At 49.0% G+C, this 10,265-nt stretch overlaps 1 protein-coding gene across 2 annotated transcripts in view; it reads left to right on the forward strand.

Annotated features, from left to right (window-relative positions):
• The window catches only part of ZNF425 (zinc finger protein 425), a 23,758-nt gene extending 18,296 nt beyond the window's left edge, over window positions 1-5,462 (forward strand). For both annotated transcript variants that reach the window (XM_032245115.1, XM_032245116.1), the window contains exon 4: window positions 2,658-5,462. In XM_032245115.1, the coding sequence (XP_032101006.1) occupies window positions 2,658-4,609 (1,952 nt within the window). In that variant the 3' untranslated portion in view covers window positions 4,610-5,462. The remainder of the gene's footprint in view (window positions 1-2,657) is intronic.
• Window positions 5,463-10,265: the final 4,803 nt, after the last annotated feature.

A 10,265-nucleotide genomic window follows, 5' to 3' on the forward strand; every position in this document is an offset into this window, starting at 1 on the left:
TTTTTTTTTTTTTTTTTGAGAAGGAGTCTTGCCCAGGCTGGAGTGCAGTGGTGTGATCTCAGCTCAGAGCAACCTCCTCCTCCCAGCTTCAAGCAATTCTCCTGCCTCAGCCTCCCCAGTAGCTGGGATTACAGGTGCGCCACCACGTCCAGCTAATTTTTTTTTTTTTTTTTTAAGACAGAGTCTTGGTATTGCTGTATCGCTAGGCTGGAGTGCAGTGGCAATCTCAGCTCATTGCAATCTCCGCCTCGCGGGTTTAAGCGATTCCCCTGCCTCAGCCTCCCAAGTAGCCGGGACTGCTGGGACTACAGGCAATTGCCACCACGCCCAACTAATTTTTTGTATTTTAGCAGAGATGAGGTTTCACCATGTTGGCCAGGATGATCTCGATATCCTGACCTCTGATCCACCTGCCTCGGCCTCCCAAAGTGCTGGGATTACAGGTGTGAGCCACCATGCCCAGCCAATTTTTGTATTTTTTTTAGTAGAGACAGGGGTTTCACCATGTTGGCCAGGCTGGTCTCGAACTCCTGACCTTGTGATCCACCCGCCTCAGCATCCCAAAGTGCTGAGATTACAGGTGTGAGCCAATGTGCCCGGTTGGAAAGCTTTTTTACCAAAGAGTTAACAACTTTGGCAGCTATCCCTAAAAATAAATGTTGTTCACTCAGTACAAGGTGGTTCTCAGCCAATAATCACAGCTGCTCCTCTGCCTGGATTAAATAGTAAAAGCATGTTTTTAGGAAGATTTAACTTCCAATGATGAGAAAGGGGACTCAAGGTAAATATGCTTTTGTCACAATCTAGGCAAAAGCTATTAGTGTTAACTTACTAAATCATGTTGGAAATGATGATCATGTTGGAAACATCACCTGTGTTAATCCTTAAGGGGACCACAGACCACAATGATTGTCCTCTGGGAGCAGTGTCACTTGGGTTTGCTCCCAGGTTAAGAGATTTAAAAAGAAGAGTTTGCTGAGGTGCAATGGCTCGTGCCTATAATCCCAGCAATTTGTGAGGCTGACGCAGGAGGATCACTTGAAGCCAGGAGTTTGAGACTAGCCTGGGCAACATAGCAAGACCCCATCTCTACAAAAAATAAAAAAGTTAGCCAGGCATGATGATGTGTGCTTGTGGTCCCAGCTACTGGGTGATAGGGGCTAAGGTTGGAAGATCACTTGAGCCCTAGAGGTCAAGGCTGCAGTGAGATGTGATCATGCCACTACACTCTAGCCCGGACAACATAGTGAGACCTGTCTCAAAAAATAAAATAAAATAAAGGGGGAGAGTTCCATTATCCAGTTCAACAAGACTTTGGAGGAAAAGCAGTTCTGAAATATAATGGCTTAAGTGAATGTCTGCAATGGTCCTTTCTAGATCTAGTGGGTAATAATGATAACTCAGGTCCCTCTATTTCCTGTCATCATGGCTTTTACTTTGGGAACAGTAGTGATTATGCTATATAAATGTATCTTTCTTATAATGCAGCGTTACTTGGAAAAGGAAAAAAATTTCTGCAGTGTTCTTTGTGAATTTAGTAAACAGTCATTTTTATATTCCTGAGAAAAATGCTTCTATTAGCATTTATTCCAGAAAATCTTTCCTGAAATCTCTGGTAGAAGGGAGACAAGAATATGGCCCTAAGCCTTCCTCCTTTAATATTTGCCATTTATTTCATAGATTTAATGGTATAGTCAGATTATGAGAGTAACTCATTTTCACTGTCTCCAACTTCTGCTTACCCTCTGAGGGCAATTTATAGTTCACAAGATGAATTGCTTGCAATTTTTTTTTCATGCTAAGTTATTTCTTAACACACGGTGAAAGGAATATAAAAGTTAATATGATTCCCCTGCAGGAGGCAGATTCACAAAGTCATTGAGGTCAATGGGATTCCCTTTTCTTTTTCTTTTTCTTTTTTTTTTTTTTTGAGACAGAGTCTTTCTTGCTCTGTAGCCCAGGCTGGAGTGCAATGACATGATCTTGGCTCACTGCAACTTCCACCTGCCGGGTTCAAGCAATTCTCCTGCCTCAGCCTCCTAAGTAGTGGGGACTACAGATGTGCACCACCACACCCAGCTGATTTTTGTGTATTTAGCAGAGATAGGGTTTCACCATGCTGGCCAGGCTCGTCTCGAACCTCTGGCCTCAAATTGATCTGCCCGCCTCTGCCTCCCAAAGTGCTGGGATTACAGGCGTGAGCCACTGCGCCTGAGCTTCCGTTTCCTACTTTGTTAGTGACATGAAGACAGTCCTTGAATGGCTGGGCATGGTGGCTCATGCCTATAATCCCAGCACTTTGGGAGGTGGAGGCGGGCAGATCACCTAAGGTCAGGCGTTCAAGACTGGCCTGACCAATGTGGTGAAACCCTGTCTCTACTAAAAATACAAAACTTAGCTGGATGCGGTGGCAAACACTTGTAATTCCAGCGACTTGGGAGGCTAAGGCAGGAGAATCACTTGAACCTGGGAAGCAGAGGTTGCAGTGAGCTGAGATCACACTACTGCCCTCCAGCCTGGGCAACAGAGTGAGACTCTGTCGCAAATTAAATAAATAAATAAAATAAAATAAAAACAAATTTTTAAAAGATAGTCCTTGAGCCCGATTATAGAGTAGATATGATATGAGATGAGAGTGATACTTCTTTCCTCTCCAGATGATCGAGGAACTCTCGGGACAAAAGAGGATTGCCATTTAAACGGTCCTCAAAAACAGGACTTGTGTGCTGCCTTACCAGGGAGGGAGAGAAAGATTTTATCAGCTCAAAGAGCCAGCTTCCAGTCTCCAAGTCTCCAAGAAACACAGATTGTAAATAAAAAAGTCAGCATCACAGCATCTGATACAGATCAGAAAGATCCCTGGCAAAAGCCTCGGGAGACCCCAAGCCACTTAGTAATTCCCACTGGGCCAAGATGCTATTCCTGCTATGTCTGTAGGAAAGTCTTCCAAGTAAAGAGGGACTTGCTAAAGCACAAACGGAGCCACTCCAAGAACCAGCCCTACAGATATCCAAAGCACAAAAGCACGCCCAGAGGGAAGACTGAACTCAGGCGGCCGCAGAGGCTCCTGTGTCCCAAGAAGCGGTTCCAGTGCAGCGAGTGTGAGAAGAGCTACTTCCTGAAGGGCAGCCTCGTCACTCACCAGGTTGTCCACACCGGCCAGCGGCCCTACCCGTGCTCCGAGTGCGACAAGACCTTCCGGTACAGGGCCAACCTGAAGAAGCACCTTTGCCTGCACCGCGGGGAGCGGCCGTTCGGCTGCGGGGAGTGCGGCCGGGCCTTCGTGCAGCAGTGCGAGCTCACGGAGCACCTGCGGCTGCACAGCGGCGAGAAGCCCTTCCAGTGCCCGCAGTGTGACCGGCGCTTCCGCCTGAAGAGGGGCATGAAGGTCCATCTGTCCCAGCACAGCGGGAAGAAGCCCTTCCACTGTCCCGAGTGTGGCCGGAACTTCTCCCGGAAGGCGGCCCTGAAGACCCACCAGAGGACGCACAGCGAGGAGAAGCCATTTTCTTGTGATCAGTGTGGCAGGAAATTCATCTACAAGATTAAGCTCGACGAGCACATCCGAGTTCACACGGGAGAGAAGCCGTTTTCGTGTCCCGAGTGTAACAAAAGTTTCCGCCTCAAGAGAAGCCTGAAGGCCCACGGGCTGCAGCACAGCGGGAAGAGGCCGTTCCAGTGCCCGGAGTGCAGCCGCGGCTTCTTCTGGAGGAACGCCATGCGCGCCCACCAGCGCCTGCACAGCGAGCAGAAGCCCTTCCCCTGCGCCGAGTGCGGCAAGCGCTTCACGCGGCCCTCCAAGCTTGCCTGCCACGCCAGAGTCCACGACAGGCAGAAGGAGTTTCCCTGCGGCGAGTGCAAAAAGACCTTTTCTCAGCAGTCGCGGCTCACGCAGCACCTGAAGGTCCACACCACGGAGAAGCAGTTCTCCTGTGCTGAGTGCGGCCGCGGTTTCCGCCGGCGCTCGCATCTCAGGGAGCACACGAGGCTTCACAGTGGCGAGGAGCCCTTTCAGTGTCCCGAGTGTGACAAAAGCTTCTCCTGGAAGGCCTCCATGAAGTTCCACCAGCGGATGCACAGGGACGAGAAGCCCTTCGCGTGCAGTGAGTGTGGCAAGACCTACACGCATCAGTCTCAGCTCACCGAGCACCTGAGGCTGCACAGCGGAGAGAAGCCCTTCCAGTGTCCTGAATGCCAGAAGACTTTCCGCCTCAAGGGAAATCTGAAAAGCCACCTGCTGCAGCACAGTGGCCAGAAGCCGTTCTCTTGTGTGATGTGCGGCAAAAGTTTTACTCAGCAGTACCGGCTCACAGAACACACTCGAGTCCACAGCGGGGAGAAGCCCTTCCAGTGTCCGGAGTGTGACAAGAGCTACTGCGTCAGGGGCAGCTTGAAGGTCCACTTGTACACGCACAGTGGAGAGAGGCCCTTCCAGTGCCCCGAGTGTGGCAAAGGCTTCCTCCAGAAGAGAAGCCTGAAGGCCCATCTGTGCCTTCACAGTGGGGAGAGGCCTTTTTCTTGTGATGAGTGTGGTAGGAGCTTCACGTATGTGGGGGCCCTCAAGACCCATATGGCAGTGCATGCCAAGGAGAAGTCCTCCAGCCTCTAGGTCAGCACGCGGCAGTCCCGCAATCACAGCTTTCAGGTGGTGCCAGCAGCCCTGTTGGCCTCGAGTGGAGGCAGGTGAAAGGATTCACAGAGTAAGATTGGGCACAGTGGCTCCCGCCTGTAATCCCAGCACTTTGGGAGGCGCAGGCGGGAGGATCACTTGAGCCCAGGAGTTTAGGACCAGCCTGGGCAACGTTGCGAGACTCTATCTCTACAAAAAATATAAAAGTCATCCAGGTGTAGTGGTGCATACTTGTGGTCCCAGCTACATTGGGAGGTTGAGGTAGGAGGATCGCTTGAGCACAGGAGGCAGAGACTGCAGTGAGCCATTCTCACAACACTGCACTCCAGCCTGGTGACAGAGCAAGATTCTGTCTCAAAAAAAAAAAAAAAATAAATCACAGAATACTGGCTGCAGACACACTGGACAGATGTGTGGTCTGCAGAACCCGATGGCTCCTTGACAGAAGTTCCAAATAATCCAGGCAAAGACAGTAAAAGAGATATCACCCTTCCATAATCCTCATAGGAAGAACCTCCCAGTTGTGGAGGAAACGTTTTCTACTGATCTGCTAGTCCAACAGAACTCTTCGGTGTCATCCAAGAACATAGTAATAATCCTTTCATTAAATTCAGAAACTACAGTGAAGAAGTGTTACAGGCAGGAGCATTCCTTCATACTCCTCAGTCAGCTTTTCCATCCGGGCCACTTTATTGAAATTTGCATTAAAGCCTTCAGTTTTTTCTCATAGTGGATTTTAATTTTCTCTCAGGTGGTGAGAGAGCACCTGTTTCTTGAAATTTTCCATATTGCTAAAAATAAATGTCTTCCACAATCTCGTTTGTTAAAATGATTACTCATGTGTTATTTCCTTCTGAATTGACTTAAATCACCTAAAAATCCACCATTATGAGTAATAAGCAGTGCTATTTATCTAACCTCTCTGCATTTTCGACAGTGTTACGTCAATTCTCGACGAACCATACTTAACCTTGGCCGGGTGTGGTGGCTCATGTGTGTAATCCCAGCACTTTTGGAGGCTGAGGCGATTGGATCACCTGAGGTCAGGAGTTCAAGACTAGCTTGACTAACATGGCAAATCCTCTTTCTACTAAAAATACAGAAATTAGCCGGGTGTGGGGGTGGGCACCTGTAATCCCAGCTACTCGGGCGGCTGAGGCAGGAGAATCGCTCAAACCCAGGAGGCAGAGGTTGCAGTGAGCCGAGATCGTGCCATTGCACTCCAGCCTGGGCAACAAGAGAAGGGGCAGTTCCATGTCATAGTCCAAAAAGCACAGGGCTTGGAGAAAGACCCACAAAATATAACAGACTCTGGCTCTGGCCTTGGGCAAGATACTAGATCTCTAAGTTTCAGTTTCTACATTTAATATAATGGTGAGGGGTGGGTACCTTTATGAAAATCAGCCACATCTACAAAAAAAAAAATGCTTTTTTTCAGCTATATTGGTAACACAGCCGTTCTTGAGTGTTGGATTGCAGTACATGGAGTGGCCTACAGAATCACTCCCAGTCCATACATGGGGGACTGGCACAGAAACAGCAATAAAGAGTGCTTCTGAGGTCAAACAGGCAGGAACTCTAGGAGCAAAAAGTGACCAAGTGCAGGCAAAGAATGGGGAGGAGCTGAGAACAAGGAGGAGGGGTAGCTTTAAGAAAGGAGAAAGGGCTGGGCGAGGTGGCTCACACCTATAATCTCAGGACCTTGGGAGGCCAAGGCAGGTGGATCACCTGAGGTCAGGAGTTTGAGACCAGCCTGGACAATATGGTGAAACCCCATCTCTATTAAAAATACGAAAAAATTGGCCAGGTGGCTCACGCCGATAATCCCAGCACTTTGGGAGGCGGAGGTAGGCAGATCACGAGTTAAGATATCAATACCATCCTCCCAACATGGTGAAACCCTGTCTCTACTAAAAATACAAAAATTAGCTGGGCGGGGTGGTGCATGCCTGTAGTCACAGGTACTCAGGAGGCTGAGGCAGGAGAATCACTTGAACCCGGGAGGCGCAGATTGCAGTAATCCAAGATTGCACCACTGTACTCCAGCCTGGCAACAGAGCAAGACTCCGTCTAAAAAAAAAACAAAAATTAGCTGGGTGCAGTGGTAGGCACCTGTAATCCCAGCTACTCATGAAGCTGAGGCAGGAGAATCACTTGAACCCAGAAGGCGAGTGATCCACGATCACACCATTGCACTCCAGCTTGGGCAGCAAGAGCAAACCTACTGCGTTTCAAAAAAAAAAAAAAAAAGGAGGAGAAAGGAACTCTGCTAAGTGTTACCTGGAACTTTCTAGATGCTCATGCTTATTCAGGAGTCAAGCAGAAGTTTCTATTTAAGCTGTCTTCCTTGCCCCCAAATCTGGTCACGTAAGTAAGGGAGTATAAATTGTTTCATGTCCAATACTCAGATTCTGGAAATAAAGGCCAAGTTAGTGGACACTATAATGTGAGAATGAAAGTGAGATTATGAATGTAAAATACATAGTGTCTAGTCAAGAGTAGGCATTCAGGGCTGGGCACAGTGGCTCACGCCTGTAATCCCAACACTTTGGGAGGCCAAAACAGGCAGGAGAATCGCTTGAACCCAGGAGGCAGAGGTTGCAGTGAGCCAAGATCGCGCCACTGCACTCCGGCCTGGCAACAGAGCGAGACTTCATCTAAAAAAAAAAAAAAGAAAAGAAAATGGTTTGTAATGGTTCTTACAAACATGTACTTACTGAATGACCAGAAATCCTACTCGGGTATTTATTCTAGACAAATGAAAACCTCTTTTCACCAAAAACATGTACATGAATGTTTCCAGCAGCTCCCCCCATAATTGCTAAAATTTGGGCAACCCAAATGTCCTTTGATGGTTGGTTGCTATACAAACTACAATACATACATAGTACTAATGCATTTTTTTCCTTTCTTTTCAGACAAAGTCTTGCTCTGTCACTCAGGCTGGAGTGCAGTGGTGTGATTTCCACTTGCTACAAACTCTGCCTCCCAGGGTCAAATAATTCTCCAGCCTCGGCCTCACAAGCAGCTGGGACTTCAGGCAGGTGACACCATGCCTGGCTAATTTTTGTATTTTTAGTAAAGACGGTGTTACCATGTTGGCCGGGCTGGTGTCAAACTCCTGACCTCAAGTGATCTGCCCGCATCCGCCTTCCAAAGTGCTGGGATTACAGGCGTGAGCCACTGTGCCTGACTTGAATTTTGTTTTCTCTTCAGAGAAAGAAGTCTCGCTATAATGCCCAGGCTGGCCTTGAACCCCTGAGCTCGAGATCCTCCCACCTCAGGATCCCTTGAGGGGACCTACAGGTGAGAGCCACAACACCCAGTGTTCCCCGATAACATTGATACAGATAACAATGTGGGTGAATCTCAAAGGTATACTGAGTGGAAGTATGTTGTAACCTTTTATAAGTGGCAAAAGGTTACATACTGTATAATTTCATTTATGTCACATTCTTGAAAGGTAAAACTATAGAGACAGAAATAAATCAGCCCTTGCTAAGGGTTACAGATGTAGGAAGGGAGGTGAATCCAAAGACATTACAAGCTAGTTGGGCACGGTGGCTCTCACCTATAACCTGAACATGTTGGGAGGCCCAGGCAGAGGATCGCTTGAGGCCAGGATTTTGAGACCAGCCTGGGCAACATAGCAAGACCCTGTCTCTAGAAAAAATTTTAGAGAAGGATATTACAAGGCATTTTAGAGGGTGATAAAACTTCCAATTGCCTTGTAACTGGTGCCCTTGAGAGTTCAGCATCCTGCAGTTCATAAGGACTGAAATAATGAAAATTCTGATCAGGCCCTTGCTTGTTTGCATGTTTTAACCACTCACTTTTTGCTCAATATTCCTTGTTCTCACAATATAATTATATACTGCTGATGCACTGTTTCATTGTCAAGGAGGAGGAGATAACTTCAGGGTCATGAAAAATTGTTGCAGGGGGAATTAATGCCTTCAAGGTCATTGAGGCCAGCCACTGAGCCCAGAAGTCTGGTTGTTCAAGGTGTTATTGGAGACTGAAGAAACACAGACTTTTCCCCTTGGTTCCCTGAAACTCCCTTCCCTTCCTCTCTAGCCGCATTAAAACTCCCTGTTTTTTTTTGTTAAGACGGATTTTAGAGATTTGCTCTGCTGCCTTCTTACTTTGGCTGAATCATTAACCCTTTCTCTATCTCCAAGCACTGGTGTCTCAGTGTTTGGCCTCAGCTGCCCGAGGTACACAAGCCTGATTTTAAGCTTCTACAACAGTCTGATTATGATGTCAGTTACATGTTTATACATATGTTAAAATGTGGAGTTCTATGCAGTAGTATAGAAGTATACTTATTTTTGGGGGGGCGGGGGTACAGAGTTTTGCTCTTGTTGCCCAGGCTGGAGTGCAATGCGGAGATCTCAGCTCACTGCAACCTCCACCTGCCTTATTCAAGCATTTCTCCTGCCTCAGACTCCCGAAGAGCTGGGATTACAGGCATGTGCCAACATGCCCGGCTAATTTTGTATTTTTAGTAGAGATGGGATTTCTCCATGTTAGTCAGGGTGGTCTGGAGCTCCCAACCTCAGGTGATCCACCCGCCTTGGCTTCCCAAAGTGGTGGGATTATGGGCATGTGCCGCCGCACCCGGCCAGAAGTTATACTTCTATATACCTTAAAACTATTTTTTTTAAGTTCATAGTTAAAAGTTCATAGCACTATGCATACAAAAAATTGTACCGTACAACATTTGTAAAAATAAAAAATGTTCAACAGTAAGGTGCATGTACACGTCTTGATTCAGTGGCAAACACAGATGTGCACACGCTCCTTCGCCTATTCGGGGACTATTTTATTTCTCATGGACGCCCTCTCCCAACTGCACACTTTTCATTTGTTACTTTAGCCTGACACCTAAGACACGACCAGGACAGAATGCGAGGTTGATTTTCTGCGCACAGTCACCACCCCCTTCCTCACCCTTTCTCTCCTTTCTGTCTCTCCCTGGTTTCTCCTGCGTCTTCCCACCTCTCCCCTGTTGCGTTCCCGTGTTTCTCACGCCCTGTGTCACGGCCTCCTCTGTCTTCTCCTCCCGCTCTGTCTGTTTCCCGCCAGGGCCGGGGGTGCCCGACCCGCATCCTTGGGCCACCCTGAGACCCTGAGTCCCGCAGGCGGCCCCGAAGCTGGGGTGGCTTCCCCAAGGTGTCTCTGCTCGAGGCCGTTCTCTGCCAAAGAGGGAGCGTGGCAGCCCGGGGAGCCCAGAAGGGCCCTGGACCCACGGGGACCGGGCGTGGTGGGCGGACCCCACCCCCGCGTCCCCAACGGGACAAGCCTGGGGACCCCAGGGCCTCCATGTCCCCGGCGGGACGGACACCCCGGGCCGCCTCGGGCAGCGCGCGCCTCCCGCCCCCTGCCCGGCCTCGCTGGGTTCCCGGGACCCGCTCACAGACGAAGCCCTCGTGCTCATCCCTGACTCGGGGGCGGCCTTGGGAGTCCGGACGCTCCCCTCTCGCTGCCTCTCGGTCTGGGCTTCTGTGGAGCGCATCTTCCTGTCCCTGCTCTCTCCATCTCCATGTGCCTCCGTTTCCCCATGCGTAAACTCCCTCAGCTCGTCTGCTACTGCCTCCCTCCACGTAGATCCCGGGAATCCGAGGGTCCCTCA

Source organism: Sapajus apella, unplaced genomic scaffold (genome assembly GCF_009761245.1).
Source record: "Sapajus apella isolate SASKATOON/1434 unplaced genomic scaffold, GSC_monkey_1.0 scaffold56, whole genome shotgun sequence".
NCBI lineage: Eukaryota > Metazoa > Chordata > Mammalia > Primates > Cebidae > Sapajus > Sapajus apella.